The sequence below is a fragment of the Plodia interpunctella genome, chromosome 28 (assembly GCF_027563975.2).
Source record: "Plodia interpunctella isolate USDA-ARS_2022_Savannah chromosome 28, ilPloInte3.2, whole genome shotgun sequence".
NCBI classification, from domain to species: domain Eukaryota; kingdom Metazoa; phylum Arthropoda; class Insecta; order Lepidoptera; family Pyralidae; genus Plodia; species Plodia interpunctella.
In genome coordinates, this window is record NC_071321.1 from 490,229 (window position 1) to 513,051 (window position 22,823).

The 22,823-nt window shown below is 38.0% G+C and overlaps 1 protein-coding gene across 4 annotated transcripts in view; it reads left to right on the top strand.

Annotated features, from left to right (window-relative positions):
* The window catches only part of Asator (asator), a 67,524-nt gene that overhangs the window by 34,909 nt on the left and 9,792 nt on the right, over positions 1–22,823 (top strand). For all 4 annotated transcript variants that reach the window (XM_053765848.1, XM_053765847.1, XM_053765849.1 and 1 more), the window contains exons 11-26: positions 314–453; positions 1,307–1,504; positions 4,511–4,588; positions 5,633–5,779; positions 6,326–6,406; positions 7,669–7,732; positions 10,129–10,218; positions 11,234–11,302; positions 12,308–12,393; positions 14,042–14,143; positions 15,097–15,228; positions 17,393–17,603; positions 18,651–18,817; positions 21,434–21,572; positions 21,988–22,084; positions 22,529–22,606. In XM_053765848.1, coding sequence (XP_053621823.1) covers positions 314–453; positions 1,307–1,504; positions 4,511–4,588; positions 5,633–5,779; positions 6,326–6,406; positions 7,669–7,732; positions 10,129–10,218; positions 11,234–11,302; positions 12,308–12,393; positions 14,042–14,143; positions 15,097–15,228; positions 17,393–17,603; positions 18,651–18,817; positions 21,434–21,572; positions 21,988–22,084; positions 22,529–22,606 — 1,879 coding nt within the window. The remainder of the gene's footprint in view (positions 1–313; positions 454–1,306; positions 1,505–4,510; positions 4,589–5,632; positions 5,780–6,325; positions 6,407–7,668; positions 7,733–10,128; positions 10,219–11,233; positions 11,303–12,307; positions 12,394–14,041; positions 14,144–15,096; positions 15,229–17,392; positions 17,604–18,650; positions 18,818–21,433; positions 21,573–21,987; positions 22,085–22,528; positions 22,607–22,823) is intronic.

Below are 22,823 nucleotides of genomic sequence, written 5' to 3' on the forward strand. Positions count from 1 at the left end.
CCACTTGGGTATGTCAAGGGTCCCGTTTAGGTATCCAAAGGGTCAAATTTTAGTATTAAAAGGGTCCCACTTGGGTATCTTAAGGATTCCATTTAGGTATCCAAAGGGTCAAATTTTGGTATCCAAAGGATCCCATTTAGGTATTTAATGAATAATATCTGTGGAAACCGCAACAATTTTTTGGTATCCAAAGGATCCCATTTAGGTATTTAATGAATTTTTTGAAGCAGATATCTTCAACCGATTGAGCTCAAATCTTGTACACTGATGGATGGTACGGAAACGGGTTTTATTGTAAAGCCATTCTCAACAGGTACCGTCCGCTACGCATCGATCAACGCCCACAAAAACAAAGAGATGGGTCGCCACGACGATCTCTGGTCGTTGTTCTACATGCTGGTGGAGTTTGTCAACGGACAGCTGCCGTGGAGGAAGATTAAAGACAAGGAACAGGTGAATTTATGTCCTACTAGCTGCGCCCCGGGGCTTCACTCCTGTGGGAATTTTGGGATAAAAAGTGTAAATACCCTATGTGTTATTCCAGGTTATATTCTACCTGTGTACCAAATTTCAAAAAGAGGTAACAAACTTACTTTCGCGTTTATAATATTAGTTGTGTCCCATTAATATTATAAATGCGAAAGTTTGTGAGGATGTATGTTTGATCTTTAACGCAAAATCTACTGGACCGATTGTTATGAAATTTGGTACACGGGTAGAATGTAACCTCGGATAACACATAGAGTACTTTTTATGCCGAAATTCCCACGGGAGCGAAGCCCCGGAGCGCAGCTAGTACTTCATAATAATATAATACAATAGTATTTTATTGTACTTATTTTTATTATAACGATCCATTAACTTGTGTGAAAGAAATAAGGCCCGTGGCAATTTTAGGAACTATAATTAACATATAGGCCGCATTGATCTTTACAGCGACAGTAGCGCCACGTTTGCGGGACTTCTTTCGTGATATGGAGTCTACATCTCACCACAGAATAGATTTACAGCGAGACGCAGCTATCCAATCACAGTGCGCCATTGTGACGCGACGATAGCCACGCCGCAATTGTCTGTCTGTCTGTCTGTGTACGTGGCACCTTAGCTCATCAACGGGTGGACCGATTTGGATGCGTTTTTTTTTATTTGATGGCGCTGTTTGATCAAAATCTGTTTAACCGTTCAAAAGCTGTAACTAGTAAATGAATATTGCAAGTCTCGGTTTTTTTTTTAATTTGTCCAACAAATAAACTTGTATTTTCTTAGTGTAGTATAACAAACAAAAATGTATATGTTCAATCCCCAGGTCGGACTAATGAAGGAGAAATATGACCATCGCCTGCTCCTCAAACACCTGCCTTCAGAACTACGACAGTTCTTGGAGCATGTCCAGCAGCTGGAGTACGCCGACACGCCTGACTACTCCATGCTGGCGTCTCTACTCGAGAGATGCTGCAAGAGACGAGGGATAAGGGATACTGACCCTTATGACTGGGAGAAAGATGTGAGTTTTGTATACATACGTAGTATTGTTATGTCTTAGATTATAGCTATTGTTAATTTCGTCAGCTAAGTGTATCCGGAATTGGCGCGGCGGGAAAACGCACGCCTGCTGTTCGGAAGGTCCCCAGGTTCGAATCCCCGCATCCGGACCCAGAAATGTTGAATTCCAGAAATGTTTGATTCCACGAATGTTGTATTTACCACATGTTGAATTCCACTAAAGTTGAATTGTCACAAACTTCCAAAATATGAATTCTAGAGATATTAGGGAACATAAAACGTACCCAACACCGACTATAAGAAATATTTTCCTTTCTTTAAAATATTTATTAAACTTGAATCTTCCAAGTAAAATATACTTAATAAACAAATGGCGAATTATGCTATAAGCATTGCCTCCCGCGCTAATCATTAGAACAACAGAAGAATTTAGGTATGTTATCACTAGTATATAATAATAGTATAATTATGTATATCAATGGATAAATGTTCTTTAATGGATTGTATAGAGACTGGGAGAAAGATGTGAGTTTTGTATACATATGTACTATTGTTATGTCTTAGATTATAGATATTGTTAATTTCGTCAGCGTAGTGTATCCGGAATTGGTGCGGCGGGTAAACGCACGCCTGCTGTTCGGAAGTCCCCAGGTTCGAATCCCCGCATCCGGACCAGAAATGTTGAATTCCAGAAATGTTTGATTCCACGAATGTTGTATTTACCACATGTTGAATTCCACTGAAGTTGAATTGTTACAAACTCCAAAATATGAATTCCAGAGAGATATTAGGTAGAGGGAACATAAAACGAACCCCAACACCGGACTATAAGAAATATTTTCCTTTCTTTAAAATATTTATTAAACTTGAATCTTCCAAGTAAAATATACTTAATAAACAAATGGCGAATTATGCTATAAGCATTACCCCCCCGCTAATCATTAGAAGAATTAGGTATGTTATCTATCCACTAGTAATAATTATGTATTATCAATGGATAAATGTTCTTTAATGGATTGTATAGAAGATGAGAATAATTTGTAAACAAAATATTGTAGAATTTGGTTAAGAAAATGTAGGAAAAAAACAAATTTCAAAATAAAAGAAGGTAACACCACCTATATATTACACAGAGGCCAAAAATGTTATTTCCTAGAATATACAAGCAGCTGGAATATAATATGCCGAATATGCTTGTATCCTTTACGCTATTTTCCAAAGCTTAGCCTCTATATTCACAGGTAATTTAACACCGAACTACTTAAAATAAAAACCAACCTTAAGTTTACAATAAATAAGATTCATTTTCAAATGATAGGGAAGTGGGGAAATTGAGAAAGCCTTGAGTCTGATGTCCTTCTCTAATTAGTACAAATAGAGGGAGAGAAAGGGACAGTACTCATTTCCAATGTGTCTGCATTCGTAAATAATTACATTTATTTTTGTAATTTTAGAAATCAAAATTTAATACAATATGAGACGGTTGGCTCAAAGCCATATTGACTACAAAGACGAATGAATCTATGGATTCTATACATATAGGTAACAAAGTCAACCACAATTGTCTTTTTTTCGTGTGTGGCGATACGTATACTAACTTATACAGGGTATTTTTTTATTCACTGCACAAATTACATACACGATCCATAAGAAATAGTGATATAAGATTCTTCATACTAGGTCCGATCAGCTGATCAGCCAATGTATGGGAGACCAAATTTTTTGACATCGATCTCTGTCGATATTGAGCCGGATTCGTCACCAGTGTCTGATCTCAAAATTTGTGCAATGTAAAAGAAAATGTATAATATAAATGAGTAGGTAGAAATATATAAATAGTGATAATTTAATGTTGGTTGATTTTTTTGATGAAGCGTGTTGCGGATATATATATATATATATATATATATATATATATATAGTAGAGTTCGTATATTAAAAAAATATATGGAAATATACATATAAATTGGAAATATATAATCTGTATGAAAATTAATAAATTAAAATGGTTTTCAGGCGTATATCTATTAAAATTATGGCAACAGCATATTTATATTTTGGTGAGAGAACTTTTGTCGGGTGGATTTGGTTTTTTTTTATATATGTCACATTTTGTATAATAGACCATAGACATTTCGGGATGTAAAATCATTGTTTTGTGTTGTCTTTGTGTCTGTCTGTTTGTATTTTGTTTTGGTTTTATATTATGGTAAAGGTTTTTTTTTTTATTTTTTAATCGAAGTGTAGTATGGAAAAGGGTTTTTTTGATATTTAAATCGTCTACGGATACTTCAATTATATTGTGCAACATGAACGAATGACAAGTATATGTGTCAAAATTGAAAAATACTTTTTTCTTGTCGAACTTACACAGATACACTGACCCTATCACCGGGCCAGATATCCTTTTAGTTCATTCATATTGCTCAATATAATTGATCGTGTGGCCCCTACACGATCAATTATAATAGTAATACGGATACAATATCACGTCTGTACCCCCCCCCCCCCCCCCTTACGGGGTAGACAGAGCCAAGATTTGCGAAACTCGAAAGGCACGTTTAGCTGATGACGAGCTGGTTGATGTCTTTCATTTTCACTTGAAATGAAAGATGTAAAAGCATTAAGATCTTTAAAAGTACGCAACGGATTTTGATGCGATTTTTTTAATGGATGGTGTGATTCCTGAAGAAGGTTTATTTATATAATTTTAATGGTTTTACTCGGGCGAAGCCGGGACGGACCGCTAGTTAATATAGCTAGTTATATTTATGTAATCTGACCTTTATAGACTAATGGTAATCATGCCTGACTATAACACTGGGATCGATCCCCTGTCAGATCAAGATAGAAATCTTTTTCAGATTGACCTGGATCTTAGATTTTTATCTGTATATCTATATGTTATGAAATATAGCGTCATTGAGTTTGTATCGCATAATACAAGTCTCGAACTTACTTTGGGGGCTTACTCATGCGGTCTTAAACACAAAAATATTGCCCACAGGCGGTGGTGTCGCGCACGCGCGCCTCGGTGCATCCGGTTCCGGAGCACGCGCTGCCCACAGACACACAGCCTGACAATGTAAGTTTATCATATATAGTATAGAAGTTAAATAATTGAAATTCAAGCAACATATGTAATGTTGCAATTTGCAATTAGAACCGTCGACTCGACGAAAAAGTCTAGATTTTTTTTTAAATCTTACCGTAATTCAAAATCAAATAGTTTAGATAGATAGATAGATAAACTCTTTATTGCACCATTCACAAAGGAGTTATAAGTTACAACAAGATATTCAAACATAATGAGTGCAAAGGCGGACTTATCGCTAATGCAATTTCTTCCAGACAACCTTTGGATGGAAAGAGAAACAAGTAGACTAAGAGAGAGGTTTATTCAGAAATTAGGCCTTCACAGGCACTTTTTCACGTCACTATCTAAATTAAATAATATTTACCAAAGCTACAAACTACTAGCATTTCGGAACGACCACTGCTGAGAAGAAATGCCGAAAGAAACTCATTCAAACAGTGTTGGTCCCTATTATGCCAGAAGGGCTTACCATTTTTTAAATATAAATTTATGTATCATTTTTGATCAGTAATATAACCGGCAGCATCCGTTCACGAGTTGACGCGTGGAAAGAGTAACAAGCATAGAGGAATCGCAGAATGCTCCATACGACAACAGGCTACTTTTCAACTAGTCAAATCGAATACTTTTTTTTATAAGTGTTACAAACAAAATTTTGATGGATCTTGTATGACAGTGATGTTCTGTGACAACACAATTGTGGAGTTAAAAAGCATCCCTAATATTCTTTCATCGGGATAAAAAATATAGTAAATCACATAAATACTAAAACTGATCGATTAAAGTGATATATATATATATATTGAGTGATATATATATATTATAGAATTCATAAACCCAATCTACTATAACACACTACTAATATTATAAATTTTGTGAGGATGTATGTTTGTTAGTCTTTCACAAAATCTACCAGGTAGATTGTTGTGAAATTTTGTACACGGGTAGAATATAACCTGGTACTTTTTATCCCGAAATTTCCACGCGAGCGTAGCTCCGGGGCGCAGCTAGTAAACCACACTTGTCCCCCAGAGCCGTCGCCGCTTGGACACGGAAGCGAACACAGCGGCCACTGCGGCCACAGCGACCGCGCCCGCGCCCGCCCTCCCCGTCTCCGACGCCCGCCGCGTGAGGCCCACCCCCGCTGAAGTTAGACACACGCAGCAGCATAATGGATATGTAAGTATATACCATATTAGCGAAGCGAACACAGCGACCACAGCGACCGCGTCCGCGTTTCACCAACGCTGAAGTAAAAAACATGCAGCAATATAATGGATATGTTACCATATTAGTGACAACGTACAGCCGGCGTTACGTGGACACTGAAGCGAACACAGCGGTCACAGCGATCACGCCGCGTGTGCCACGCGCCCGCTGAAACGAAACACACACACCAGCTTATTAGATATGTATTTGGAAACCGTATTTGTGTTTAGGGAGAATTGGGAAAGCCTTATAAAGGTCATGAATAAGAAAAAAGTGTAAAATGAAAAAGGAAATGTAGAAAAAAAATATCTATCATCTGTCAACAAACCATATATCTAGATATTGGCCTTTCCAGACGCTTTCTCATATTTATACGATTGTATATATATAATTACATGTTTCTTAAAATTGTACAAACTACTAGCAATTATTTCATTATTACAGTCGACAACAGTATAGTTACATGTTTCTTAAAGTGGTACAAATAAAGTACTAGCAATTATTTCATTGTTGCAGTCAACAACAGACAAGCCTACGACGGAAAAGGACACTGAAGCTAGAACGACGCCAGCGCCCTCTCCCGACAGACACGCGAAGGTTAGTTTATATAATAGGATAGTTGTCATCAAATCAAATTAGATACTTTTTCGTGTGTTAAACACAATATATATATATATGTCGGATCAAGACGCCGATTTTGTTCATTTGCCATAATTATAAGTTGAATTGTTAAGTAAAATCACAAATATTGTCGTACACTACACGTTATTACTACTAACACATAAATTGTTCTTTAGTTCTATACTAAGTCTATCTGTTACAAATCTAATTTATCATTAAATAACTACACAATCTGAACACCACGAAAACAGCAGTTTATCAGTCTATCCAAGCTCGCCTTGAATGGTGACTGAAGCTTTCCTGTTTCATCGATACTCTGCTAAGCAACACGTATCTTTAGCAATACGTATTACTTGGGGTTTGCAGCGTCCATATGATTATCACTCCGACATATATATATATATATATATATATATATATATTTGGGGTTTTTCCTGCCTGACCTGATGGTGTACCCAGGCTCGGGTCACGATCGTGGAACTCGTCAACTAAAGCAATGATTTCTGAACAACAGTTGTATACAAAATTTTAGTTTTTTTTTTATGACGGTTGAGTTTGTAAGGACTGTTGTTTTCATAAGGACTTTCCAACCAAATTTGAATCGTCTATCTTCGTATTTCAGCTACATTATTATAGCATGTTTTATTTAAATTATACATATTTTTTGTAATGACTGATTTGACCTTGTTAACCTGTCTCAAATTTTGGCGACCTTTGTGGCGCAGTGGTTTAGTGTTCGCCTCTGAACCGAGAGGGCCCGGGTTCGATTCCCGGTCGGGTCATGATGGAAAATGATCTTTTCCTGATCGATCCGGGTCTTGAATGTGGATGTTTATCTATATATGTATTTGTTATAAAACATCGTCGAGTTAGTATCCCATAACACAAGTTTCGAAGTTACTTTGGGGCTAGCTCGATCTGTGTGATTTGTTCAAATTCAAATTCAAATCATTTATTCAGAAATTAAACCTTCACAGGCACTTTTTCTCGTCAATCTTTATATTTATAGTTATTTCTCACAAGCTACAAACTACTGGCATTTCGGAACGACCACTGCTGAGAAGAAATGCCGAAAGAAACTCATTTGAACAGTGTCGGTCCCTATCATGCCAGATCGGCTTATCATTATTGTTTCTTACAATGTTTTTTTTTTGTTCTTTCTAATAATATATAAAATATTTTATTGTCCTAATATACATATTTGTGAACCGATGAATTGCTTGTACCGTGACGATCAGGAGCCGGCGGCGGCGCGGCAGAGCGTGCCGCCGGCGCGCGCGCGCGCTCCGCAGCCGCACTCGGGTACGTGCACGTCATACATACTTACTCACATCTCACGCTAAACCTCCTAAAGACTGCTTGAGAAGTACCGTAGCGTAAAGTTAACGTTTTCTAGAAATGACATTAAAACTTAAAAAAAAATGGTTGCCTGTAAAGTCGGTTTTACGGGCGAAGATTTTACGTGACAACGTCTTTTTACGCGCGCGGCAGACCGATCATAGTTGAGTGGGAGAGAGACGCAAGGCATTCGGCGGGCCTCTCTCTCGTTCGGTGACTCATCGTAACGTTACCGGGCGTTACACTTTTTCATAAGTGACTCCCAGCCGCAACCTAATTTAAGACGTTGTCACGTCAAAAGGAAGATTTTTGTATTGATTACGTTTAAACAAAAGTCGTAGAACAAAAGATGTTAGTCTCTATGTACCTTATGCGCCTTTGGAAGGTTATGCGTTAGATACCAGTGACCCTGGGTTACTGTAAAGTAACATACAGGATTACTTTTAATACATTCGCAATATTTTGTCTACACGCTTAGTCCATGATTCTGAACAACTCTCCCGAAATAGCGAAAAAAATATCAGCTGTTCCATACAAAATTATGAAAAATGTATAGATTATCAGATTTTTTTTTCGCGATTTCAAAGTTGCTTCCATACGAAAAGTTGTTCAGTACCATCAACTGAGTATATAAATCATTGTATAATGATAAATTTACCGAAAAAAGTACGTTCACAACTCGTTATGTCCGCAAACCCTCGACTAACGTCTCGGGGGCTCAACATAGTTTAAATGTATGAGACTTTCATTTCTCGATGAATAATGTACCCCCCTTATTACAAATTAGTCTCCTATACAATACAATACCAAATTAACATATTGTAAATACCTACGTAATTTAAAATTTTAAGAAAGGTTAAAATTCTTACAACCGGTGTGATTCGAACCTGGGGACTTTGGAACAGCAGGCGTGCATTTCCCCGCTTCGCCACCTCTCCACGCAACAATCTGACGAAATTAACAATATCTATAAAGACAAGACTCATATCTTTCTCCTAGTCATAAGGGTCAGTTTCCTTTATCCCTCGTCTCTTGCATACAACCTCGTTAAAGCCGTGCCCGCTGCGCCATGTTTTGAACAGAACATTGTTCAAAAACATAAAAGGTTTGGAGTGTTTTGTTCGATAAACACTTAACACAAGAAGAACTTTCGCTTTTTATCTGTTTTGATGTTTAAAAAAACCTTTTAAGCCAAATCTGTCTTCAATTTCTACTTCTAGATATATGTTCAAAGTGCGTTGCTTCAAGTAAGTTCTGACACGAAGTCTGTTACTTTTTCTATTTACCACAGCTGAAACAACCAGAAGCACGCCATACAGCTAAACATGGCTTTCGTATTTCGCAACTCTTGGTTCTGTCTACTCCATAATGAAAAAAGAAGTTATATTGTATCTGTATGTATTAAATTGTATATTTCAAAAATATCGAAAAAGTAATTGTAACAAATTCGTTTTTGTTCATAATAAATGAGTAAAATAAATACTTTATGGATTCAAGATATTTACATAAAATAATTTGTATGTGTAACACTAGTTATTTATATATATGTGATTTTCTTATTTTACCTATAACCCACTATAACAGGAAAACTTGCAAAAGTAATAAAGGTTTATTTATCATCCTCGTCACTGCACATTTTTGCAAATGTGAAGTCTTTTTTACAAAATATACTTTATTTACTGAACATTGCTAGGTTGCAGCGGACGGGAAATGTTTTGAACATGCAATCAACTATGCTCAAGAACAATGTTTTGGAAGAAGAAAAAGAAACAGATTTCGTATAAGTGAGGTCTACCTTATTTGAAGCAATGCACTTTCGATGTATATCAAGAATTACAAATTGCAAGACAAATTTGGTTTTAAAAAAAATTAATACTTTTTTTAAATTTAAACTTCCGCGAACGAATTTCACGTATCAACACGATTAATTCCAGTGCTGTCTCTATATTCCATTCCACAATGCGCTCCATCGACTACTTGGGTCACGTAGTCACATCGAAACAGATTTAAAAATTTAAAACACTATCAATTATTCCGTGCGAAAGTTCTTCCTGTGACAAAAAACATACATCAACTGAACGATTCCCCGCCCGCAGACGCTGGGGACGTTTCCCACAAACTCCGGCGAACAAGTTCGCGTGTATTTTGCTCGATGAAACACGTCCGGCCAAGGCCCTTTTCACGTTATTGTTCAAAAACATAGGGGCGTGGCCGAACGTGTTTTACGACGACAAAATTATGTTTGTGAACAATGTTCAGATGTTCAGAACATGTCTCAGCGGACAGCGGCTTTAGAATCTGCGACTTAGGTCTCTGTGAACAATGCGTTGTATGTGTTGCGTTGTGTTGTGTTGTGTCAGGCGGCGGAGCCACGCTGGCGCGGCTGCGCGTGGTCACGGCGCCGCCCACGTGTGTGCAGGACCTGGCGGCCGCCGCACCCGCCACACCAGGTTATATGTTCAACTAACCGTTTATCCGCTTAAACTCGCTCGGGAACAAGTCTTTCTTGGTATTAAAATGGGATTGTGCTATGGACAATATGATGTGACAACTGATGTAATCACATATAAATGTGTAATGTAATGTGTGCACTAATTGTTTGCATAAGCAAATAAAGCATTGGGATAGTTGAATTAAAATGTCCATAGCGCCATCTAGTGTTTTTATTGCAAAGTTTTTTTTATCAGCATTTAGCGCCATCTAAAAATGCACGCAGCGCCATCTAGTGTTTTTTTATTTGGCGACACCTGTGATAGAATACAGGTTTTCGCAAATCCCACGGGAACAATATTTTTTCCTGGTTGAAAGGTACCCTATGTCCTTCTTCCATACTCTTAATTATATGCGAAATTTCAAGATTGATTGCTTGAGAAGATAACGCGTGAAGAGGTAACAAACAAACAAACTTACTTTCACATTTATAATAGTAGTTGGGATAAATACTAGCCGCCGGCCCCGGCATCGCCTATGTCACTCGTGAAGGTTTCGTCTACCTTGGTGCCAAATTACATCAAACAAAAAAATATATATATTATTTTTCTTTATAATATTAGTATGGACTGGCCTCTGCCTGCGACTTCGCCCGCTCATAACTCATTGTTAATAACTAAGGTTCAAAAATGTAATTTTATTTTTGTCATATGTTGAAAACATTGTTAATGTGATAGTATTTTTTCACTGGTGTTTCTGTTATCGCCTTTGAATAGTCTTCAAAACTATTTAACCTAACTATAATATTATAAAGGCGTGAGTGTGTTTGTTTGTTACCTCTTCACGCTCTATCTACTCAACCAATCTTCTTGAAATTTTACATACATGTATTTGGAAATATGGAGAAGGACATAGGGTACCATTCGTCTCAAAAAAAAAAAAACTGTTCCCGTGGAAATATTAACGCGGGCGAAGCCGCGGGCAGCTAATCCTTCTACAAATTTGTCTCAAATCTCGTTTCATTTCCCCATACAGGCGAAGCCGTGAGTCCGCGGATAGTGGCCGACGTAGACAGCGTACATTCAGACACGCATTTCAAAAGAGGTAAAATGTCTTGGTTAATTCGTTAAATATTTTAGAACATCGTTCTTGTCTTTGATAATAATTATTATTAATCAAAAAGTTCTGTTATCGAGCGGGAATTGAACCCTCGCCCCCCGTCTATCCGGAACAGTGCACGTGACCACTGAGCTATCGAGACCGTGCGAGAAGGGTTAGTGAGACGCAGCGAACCAATCACATTGCGGTGTGGCTGTCGTTGCGTCACAATGGCTCAGTGTCATTGGTTCCCTGTGTCTCGTGTCGAAGCGATTGGTGAGAAGTGCCCGCACATCGCTAACCTAAGTTAAAAAGCAAGTGACATGTATAACAAATACATTTAAATTGTTCTTTTCGATGGATTTGCTTCCATCTCTCTCTGTCCACAGCCATTGTTTTGACCTCTCTGTCCGACATCATTCTTGCGCCTTCCTTTATTTAACCTTTACGTATTTATTTAAACAATTTATGACTAAGTAATGTAGTACATTATATAATGAAAAATACTATGTGTATTGATGTCTATGCATAGGTCTTCAAAATTCAAATTCAAATCATTTATTCAGTAATTAGACCTTCACAGGCACTTTTTCTCGTCAATTTTTATATTTATAGTTATTTCTCACGAGCTACAAACTACTGGCATTTCGGAACGACCACTGCTGAGAAGAAATGCCGAAAGAAACTCATTTGAACAGTGTTCTTGTCCCTATCATGCCAGATCGGCTTACCATTATTGTTTCTTACAATGTTTTTTTCTAATAATAATATATAAAAGTACATAATGTACATAGTCAAAAGGTATATCAAAACAGGTTATGATTGTGGTCCGAGTGCTGATTATAATATATATATATATAGATAGGTAGAAATGATATTTTTTTTACACGTCATAAATCGTAAATGGCAATTTTATGTTATTTGCTGCTATGGAACCCTTCATGGGCGAGTCCGACTCGCACTTGGCAGTTTTTTTTTTTTTAATAAGTTATTTTATCTCCGCTTGCGCAGCCGGCCGCCGCGGCCGCGCGCGCGCAGACCAGAGCTACACTCAGTTCGCGGTCTGCGACGACGAGAACGTGTCCGCGCTGCAGCAGGTCTGACACACTAGGACAGGGGGGGAATCACACGACTGTTTGAACGCGGCGTGAAGAGTTTCATTAGTGTCATCATATTTTTTTTAAAATTAAACCTTTATAAAATCAACATTGTACCAAAATGGGATATGATTAAATTGATCACTTTGTATGGTACAATTTGATAAACACTAATGAGAATCCGCGGCGGAGGTCAAAACGCTCGTGAAATTCACCCAATAGTGTTTTTCTCTCATTCGTTTATACTTTAACTATGTCATTTTGTATTCGAATTCCATTGCAACTAACACAGTAGTATGCTACTTGACAAGTTTAACACGCTCGAAAAGAAATATATTAATAAAGTTTTATTAGACTTCAAAATTTTCTACGGGAACAGTTATTGTTCCGAAATTAAAGTGGAGCGTCGATGACACAACGAGATTGGAAGTTGACTGTTTATTAAATAAGAGTTAGTTAATATATTATTATTATTTGTATCTCCTTTTGGGATTCACGGCACATAGTCCGGTCCTTTGAGAGGCTTGCGTGGGGATATGGATCCAACACATAGAGGCCCTTTGGAGAATTTTGATGTTGTGTAGGTCTCCCGCCAAGACCCGCTCCCGGATATACCAATGAAATGATATGCCCATGAGCAGTTCTCGGTGGGAGTGCGAACTATTGCAGAATAATGGATAGAAGTACTGGTCTATAGAATGAAATTTGGATGGACTGAGAATGGGCTATTGCAGAGAGTTCGGTCACCTGTCTTATTATTATTATTTTTTTGTTTCTTTTTCTCAGCATGAGCTGGTATTATCATATCATTTACGGGCGTAAACCAAGTAAATGATAAGATTTTATCTATTTTATGTTCCTGATAGGTCAGTCTGTCCGTTTTCGTCAATTTGGAGAAACTTATTATTATTATACATTTATTAGTTAATATCATATCATTATACATAGATAATGTAAAAGGTTAACCTGTCGTATTAGAATATGTTTTCTGTAATGGTAGGTTAAGTTTGGTGAAATAAATAAGTGAACCCTACAGAAAGGTACAGTCAACAGCACATCAACAATTAATTTAACAACTTTGTTCTTGTCGGTGGAGCATTTTCCATCTGATTCTGTCTTCGGCCATCGTTTTCACCTGCCTATACGACACGAGCTCTACAGCACATCAACCTTCTTCTTCATAGTCGTATTCCTCACGGCTGAGGGTCGTGGTCCTTGGCATTATTAATGTAGTGGTTAGCATTGCTTTCTCTATTTCACACACAAGTTTATAATCAACCAGTGTGCAGGTTTCCTCACGATGTTTTCCTTCACCGGAAGCAAGTGGTGGTCGATGGATACATGAGTCAGATTGGTATACAAACTCATGTGGCATGAGATACGAACCTGGGACCTTTCGATTCACAGGCGGGCGTCTTAACCATTACACCACCGCCGCTTCATCATCACCTCATCAACCTACCCAAATTAAAAATCCCAAACATCAAATTAAATTCATTGCAAACTCGCCGCTATTATCGCGTTATAGATGTTCATGCAGGATAACTCGATGTGCTGTTGACTGTACCCGTATGTCCTTCTCCACACTTCAAACTATATGTATGAAAAATATTAAGAAGATTGGTTGAATGGGTTAATTTATTTTCAGGTGACGAAGGGCGGTGCTCTGACGCTGGTCTCATTGTGGAAGTCGCAGTTTGACGATTCCGAGGAGACCACAGACAACGAGTGGAAACAGGAACAATTACAGGTAATTTTGCTACAACTTTCAGATGAGCGACCGAGACACGAAAGATTATGTATTTGCAAAAACATGTGTTTACATATTTTCACAAATTGTGGTGTTAAAAGAAAAACTTAATCCTACATGTTTCACCGTCCGCGGGTATGCAAATTTAAATGGAGAGCATGCTATCGTCCCACAAAACAAAATCGAATAATTTTTTATCCGAGTCTGTTATTAAAAACATCGTTTAAATTATAATAACATTTATCAATCACTAAGGACCTGAGGTCCGTAATCAATCAGTAAGGAACTGGCTACCTTCTGGACACCAGATGGCCGCAGAGGAAGTGGCCGAACCAGAACGGGATTGTGCCTATACTAGGCCCATAATATTACACTGTAAAATGTTTTTACCCACAATTGTATTAATTATCTGTAATGTTATGAAATGCAATAAAATGTACGAATTTGAGATGGCGGGACGACGTTGACTAATTTCTACCTGGATGACCAGAACTTGCCATGGAGATGAGTGCAAAAATGAGGGGGACGCCTTTGCCCAGCAGTGGGACACAACACCTACAGGCTAGATTAAAAAAAAAGGGACCTGAGGTGCTTTTTTAATAAATTTAAATTCTTACCTTTATATTGATGTATTAGCGTACGATCGGTGTACTTTCACATCGTCTATTGAAGAAAAAAAATGTGAATTGATGTTTTTTTCGACGTGCTCGGTGGCGCAGTGGTAAAGTGCTTGCCTCTGAACCGAGAGGTCCCGGGTTCGATCCCCGGTCGGGTCATGATGGAAAATGATCTTTTTCTGATTGGCCCGGGTCTTGGATGTTTATCTATATACGTATTTGTTATAGAATATAGTATCGTTGAGTTAGTATCCCGTAACACAAGTCTCGAACTTACTTTGGGGCTAGCTCGATCTGTGTGATTTGCCCTAATATATTTATTTAATATTGGTCCAGTCTCCAGAACACCGCTGCAGCCGCAACCCGCAAACAGGCCAGTCGGCAGTGTCCAGCTGTTCGCACGCGCCGCGAACACAGCTAGCCAACACACAGATTGCACAGAATGACACCAAAGTGATTAAACAACAGGTATGTCTTATAGATTTTGCGATTAACTTGTTTTCAATAATAATAATAATAATAATTCTTTATTGTCTCACCATAACCACTAAAAAGTTTACAAAACAACTTAACTTAATTATTTTAATATATTACGAGGGCTACTATTTATGTATCCGGAATAACAAAATTAAACAAACATATATTATTACATATGGTTTTATTGTTTCTCGAAGTATTCTCCGCGATGATCTATGCACTTCTGCATACGATGAAACCAATTTTCAAAGCACTTTTTCCATTCTGATTGAGGTATGTCCAAAACGTGTGTTTTGAACGCATCAACGGCCTCTTCGCGGCTCGAAAAACGTTGACCACGTAATTTATTTTTAATGTTTGGAAATAAATAAAAATCATTGGGTGCCAGGTCGGGGCTGTACGGCGGATGACCCGTCAATTCAATCTTTTGACCCTCCAAAAAATTATTTGTTTCAGCCGACTTGTGGCAGCTAGCATTGTCGTGATGAAGTATGATTCTGCGTTGTGGGTTGTTCTTTCGTATTTTTTCAAAGACTTCTGGCAAACAAATGGTGGTGTACCATTCAGAATTAACCGTCCTACTATTCTCTAGTGGCACTGTAGCTACATGTCCGTTGATACCAAAAAAACAAGCGACCATTTGCTTTAAAGTGCTTCTCGCACGAACAACTTTTGTTGGATTCGGTTCATCTTGAAAGACCCACACCGTTGACTGCTGTTTAGTTTCAGGGTCATAAGCATAGATCCACGTTTCGTCACCTGTGTAGATATTATAAACAGTTTTTGACGTGCCACGGTTGTATTTTTTTATCATTTTCTTACACCAGTCGACACGAGCCTGTTTTTGATCTACGCTCAAGTTGTGCGGAATCCAACGCGAACAAATTTTTTTAACAATTAAATGTTCGTGTACTATCGCGTGTATACTCGTCATACTAATGCCCAGAGACGCCTCTATCTCGCGGTATGTAACATGACGATCTTGCATTACTAATTGTCGCACAGCATCAATATTTTGTTATACCACTACCGATTTAGGACGACCCTCCTTAATTTCATCCGTGAGCATAGACCGTCCACGTTGAAATTCCTTAAACCAATAATACACAGTGGTTTTCGATGGTGCTTCATCTCCAAAAGTTAAAATCAGTTGTTCGATGCACTGTTTTTGAGTTAATCCACGCCGAAAATCATAATAAATCATCGCGCGAAAATGTTCACGAGTTAAATCCATGGCAATGAAGACAAGCTATTTTCAAAATTGGCGCCAATTGAAAAAAACAAATGACAGGGACATGAAAAATATTTATTCTCTAGCCGAAGAGTTCTATTTTCAAATGTTGTAATTACTTTTTAAATATTCTAGAATTATTGGCCAGTTCCGGATACATAAATAACAGCCCTCGTACCTAATAAAATTGAAATTTCTTGATGTTTCTTGATGGTCCTAAAACTGTGTTATATTTGTGATATTATAAAATATATACGTTCTTCTGTAAATAAAAAACTTTGTGAATTTAAATTGTCGTTGCTATAATCCTAATAATGTAGTGATTAAAAAAAAATTATGTAAAAACAGGTTAACAACAGGTGTCTTTTTAATATTTTGATCAAATTGGTTTTTGTAATCAATTTTCTTAATTATCCTGACGGTACTAATATTAATATTACGTAAATCTATAGGTACTATTTTTATAAAGAGGTGAGCGTTTGTGAGTTTTTATGTTTGAGGCGGGTAATCTCGGAAACTATCGAACCGATTTCAAAAATTATTTCATAGTTAGAAAGTTAAATCGATCGAGATTGCTATAGGCTATATTTTATAACAAAATTCCCGCGGGACAAAGAGAGAAATTGGTTTTTATATTCAGCTATCTTTATCATTCTTATGGTACGATTGCGTAAATAATATATTAAAGAAGATTTAATATGTATCTTATATACAATTTGATACATGCATGCACCCCCTGTTCAAACATGGGTTGCATTTTTCAAAAATCATTCCCCAAAATTATTGTGGCTGTGGAAGTTTGTATGAAAGTAATGTCTGTTCAGCTTTCGTACAAGAATTCGCGCGAGTGATACCGCGGCCAACAGCTAGCACGTTAAAAATCTCAAGAAACATGAGCGTTTAAAATACGTGTTACCTTTCCAGTCGCCGGGCGCGTCGCCCGCGGCCGCGGCCCCCTCTCCCCCCTCGCCGCCCTCTGCCCCCTCTCCCCCCACCCCGCCCTCGCCCCCCGCGGCGCCCGCGGCGGGGGGCGGGCGTAGCGCGCGGCGCACTCAGTGCCTCTACATCCCAGGAATAGAGGCTTATCCCGAGCTCAGACCTACGTTGCCCAGGTGTTGGACGCTGCCCGCTATCGGTGAGTATCGTTTTATGTTGAAATAATTATAATTTCATGTGCAGTCAACAGAACATCGATCTATCCAAACTCATTGCAAACTTGGCGCTATTAACACGTCATAGAGGTTCATGCGGGGTAACTTGATGTGCTGTTGAATGTACAATTATAATTTTATTAGCACAGGAAAAGTGTTTACATATTCAGGAAGCTAATTACTCATATTGAAATGGTAACATGTACGAAAGTAAAAAGTGCTTAAGGGATGACTTCCTGAAAAGGTGTTCCATGCAAAATTTGCTGTCCCTTGGACGTATCTATACACTGAAATAATAAAAACGGGGGGTTATTATGACGAGATATATTTTGAAAAACAAATCTAGTCCAAACTAATCTTTTTATGTTCTCAACTAATATATTACGTTCGGCTAATATCTCACTTGCCATTTATAGAATACTTGTATGTGTATATATCAAAAAATAAATATTTAATCAACAAGCATCGTGAGGAAAAAATAAATGTTTTAAATAAATTAATTAATTAAATCTTTATTCAAATAACTTAATAGCTATGTTACAGTATGCAGGCGTGCACGAGACATGCACACTGGTTGATTATTTTGTATAATTTCACGACCACTGGCCACTAGATGGCGGTAGGCAGACTTAAGTTATGTCAGATGTGTTACGGTATAAGGTTTGTAGAGTCTATGGATGTTCTATGTTAGGCTGGACTTCACTTTTACAATACGACATGTGATTCTAATAAAATAACATAATATAGTGAATTTTGAACGTGTTTAATTGAAAATGTCAAGTATGATATTATAAATGCGTAAGTACGTTTGTTTGTTTGATACTTCTTCACGCATTATCTAATGGACCGATTGTTATGAAATTTGGTTACAGGTAAATTGGGCCCCGGTGCGCAGCTAGTATATAATAAAACACTGTGTCAGAAGTGGGATGACTTAAAATTTAGGCGACTTGTATAAAATCTGACATGAGTGTTAGCAATAACGCTCGAGATACGAAGTGTACAAACTCCCTCCCTCTCTCTCTCTCTAGGCTCCCACGTCCGCAATCTCCGTCCGCCGCTTCTCCAACAGGCGTCTTTCGACCACGCGGGCGGCAGTCTGCGGTACAGGGTGGACGTCATGCGAGGAGTGGCTGCCAGGGCCGTGGTGGAGGACAACAAGAGTAACGAGAAACCAACGCGTGCTAATAGCTTGCCTGTGAGTTATTTTATATAATATTCGCAATATGAGGTACTGTGTATTACGTGACAGACGATATCGTCAAGCTAATATTAATTTATATACATAAAAGGGTCAAAGAAATCGTTGCGTTTATCATAAGTGCGTAATAAAATGTCTCAAAAGTATGTGGTTGTACAACACGTACAGTCAACAGCAAATCAACCAATCCAAATTCATTGCAAATTCGCCTTTAATACATAGAGGTTGATGATGCCTTTAATACATGAACTTGATGTGCTGTTGACTGTACTAACTTAGCCGATACAGAGAAAAGTCGTAGCTTATGTGTGACAGTGTGTGTGTGTGCTTATAATGTGTCCGTAGTCAATGTATGAAGAATTTTAAATGGAGTAGTCAGATCACACTTGACGCATAAAACTCTTGGCATATAATAAGTTCGTAGCGGATATAAGTGTGATCAGTTAGATTATATTACACGCATAAAACTCGTAGCTTATAATATGAGTTTCTTTCGGCATTTCTTCTCAGCAGCGGTCGTTCCGAAATGCCAGTAGTTTGTAGCTCGTGGGAAATAACTATAAATATAAAAAATGACGAGAAAAAGTGCCTGTGAAGGTCTAATTTCTGAATAAATGATTTGATATGTTCGTAGCCGATATAAATGTCGTCGCAGTCAGATCACACTTGACACATAAAACTCGTAGCATATAATACAGTGCAACTTCGATATAACAAATCGGAAGGGAACAAATAAATTTATATCATGTAATTCGTTGAACTGAGGTTCGTTATGTTGAGGTTAGGTTGGTCTAGAATTCGTTATAAAGAGGTAAAAAGTTTACGTACTTAGCAGCAGCAGTGTTTACATTAATTTCCATCGAACAACAATGATTGTTTCACGAACAAAAGCATGTCGAAACCTGTCGCGACATGAATCACATACAATGAGATTAAGAATCATACATTGGTTGCAACTTTATATAAAGGTTTTGGGTTGAAGAAATTCGTTAATTAGTGGTATTTATACTTTTTCTTGATAGTTAAAAATTCGTTATAAAGTGGTTGTTCGCAAAAAGTGTTTGTAATGTAAAGGTAATATTTTACATTAACTCTTATGGACAATTCAAGGGGATTACAAAGAATTTGTTAAATCAAAGAAGTCGTTATATTGAGGTACGTTATATTAAGGTTTCACTGTATATCCGTTGCCGATTTAAATGTTGTAGCTGTCAGATCACACTCGACACATAAAACTTGTAGTATATGGTATGTTCGTAGCCGATATAAAAGTCGTAGCATTATACGCGATTATACTACACGCATAAAACTCGTAGCTCCTATAGCCCGGTCGTAGACGATAGAAATCTTATCGTAGCGCAGATCTCGTAGCGCAGGGGGCTTACCATCATCTCTTAATACGATTCAATCCAGGACCTAAACTGATCTGCGTCGCTAATTCGTACCATCAAGATGATATAACGATCCATTATAGGTAGTCACCAAAACAATACGCCAATTCGATTTCATTCACTCATTTTGCTTACAATTCCGTACCATGATGTGCATTGAGGATGTAAACTGGATCGCTTAGCTGTCAAAATTGGCGATTCAAAAAAAGTTACTATTTCAGATAGGTTTCCACGATAGAAGTCCCACAGACGTGGCGCTAGTGTCGCTGAAAACAACGATGTGGTCTATCTGTTATTGATAGTTCCTAATTTTACCACGGAAACTCTTTCGTGGTTTTTATGTTCCGAACTTTGTGTTTAGATGTTATGACCGACAAATTTTTAGTCTGCATAATATTGCATTTATTTTAATTTAAATATTTTATTTTTTTGTGTTTTGTATTTACTATAATCATGTAGCAGCAAGATAATAATATACATTTTAATTTTAAGTAACAAAAAAGTGCGTATTGTTTGCTCAAAATGTTAAGAATTTGATATCGGAATGCAACTCTTGACATGAGATAAAATATATCGACATCGTATAGCGTTATCTCTTTCTTACATTTGGCTGCTGTCACTGGGGTTTACGATTCAGAGACAATTTTTATTTTTTTAATTGATTTCCTTCACTCCTTACGATTCAAATGCGACTTTGTTAAGATTAATTGGTGGTATCAAATAACGCGATTCATTTTAGGTTCCTAAACTGAACTGCCCTACAATTGAATCGTTTTGTAATAGTTGATGGTAGGCCCCCAGATCTCGTAGCATTGTCGTAGCCGATAGAAGCGTCGTAGAAGATGTAGCTCAACCACGCGCGTGGGTGGGTAGACGCGATATCGTCAAATATAAATAAAGTGAATATGAGATTACTAACATATTATTGTTTAAACATTGCTTGCCTTCATCATAAAGACGCGGCGAATGATATTCGATGCCCGGTCAGGGCAAGATGGAAAAAGACCTTTTTCTTTGGTTCTACTCAGTGTGATTTGTCCAGCTCCACAATGTCGTCGAACAGTTCGCCAAACTTTGGCTGATTCAGTATACATTGCTGATTTTAAATTGCGGCAATTAAAAGCTCTCATTACTAACTACGCAATGTTCACGCGACAGTGTGGAGCTGGCATAATATTTGTATAAATTCTTTGCAAATACAAAAGCGACGGTTTGCTCCCAGAGCATATCGTCGTCGTCCGGGCGGCGGGCGCCCCCGGCGCGCGCGCCCCCGGCGCCCCCGGCGCCCCCGGAGGCCACGGTGTCCAGCCGACTGGAGATCCGCGTGCGGCTGCCGGATAGCGCTTCACAGGGACATTCTGGTGACTATACTTATGTACCATTATATGTTATGGTTTCCTAGCTGTTTAACCGCGGCTTAGCCCGCGTGATTTCCCACGGAACCCTTTGTTTTTCCGGGACGAAAGGTGCCCTATGTCCTTCTCCGTACTTCAAACTGTATGTATGCAGCAAAATTTCAAGAAACATAAAAAATTACTTTCGCATTTATAATATTAGTTAGGATGCGAAAATAAGTTTGTTGCGTCTTCGCGCTCTATCTACTCAACTAATCTTCTTGAAATTTTGCATACATGTAGATTAAAATATGAGGAAGGACATAGGCTACCTTTCATCCCGGAAATACAACTGTATCCGTGGGGGATTTACGCGTACGAAGTCACAGGTTAATAAAAGCTAGTTCGGGATCAATAACTGACAAAATAATGTGTTTTCCAGTGAAAATCCATTCGGTTGTGAGCGGGGGCGAGCCAGTGAGACTGAATGAGGAGACGTCGGTTTATTACGACGCGACGGAGCACCAAAGGGACAAACGGTGAGTTTCATTCACTCATTCGTTCAATTATAAATAAAATAAATTACTAGATATAATGTTTGTTGTTTAAGTGTTTAAGTGTTTTATGTCTGTAGCATCGAAGCGGCAAGCGGTAAGTCTCATTCACTCACGAATTGATACAATAAATTACTAGACAGAATAGAAATTCCATCGAAGTGACAAACGGTAACATTCATTCACTCATTCGTTCAATTACGTAATAAGTTACTAGACAGATTGAAGACGTTTAAGTGTATTACAATGTCTGTAGCACCGAAGAGGCGTACGGTAAATTTTACTCATTCATTCGTTCCATTATCAAGAGTGAATGGTTAGGTGGTTTCAGTGTTACAGTGTCTGCAGCACTATATTTTAACGTTTACACGACACAAATAAACCTTTTCCAGTATAACTATACATGTATGTGTGTCTGTTTGTTGTCAGGTCATCGACCCGCAGTGGTGGTGACAAAAGTCAAAGTCCAGCCGTGGACAAAACGAGGCTAGACGCCATCCCAGACAGGTTAGTGTTCGGTATTTTTAAAAAAAATATAATAATTTTTGCCACAAGTTTTTATTGTCGTCTTGTCGAGAGATTTTGTCCGCGAGCTGTAAACCGTTTGAGGAGTTCTTTCGACGGGAGTCAATCTTTAGTGCGCTATCTTCATTATTATCATAGTCATGGAAACCGAAGCGATTTGGGAAATTTCAACTCTATACGACAAGGTGAAATTTAACTT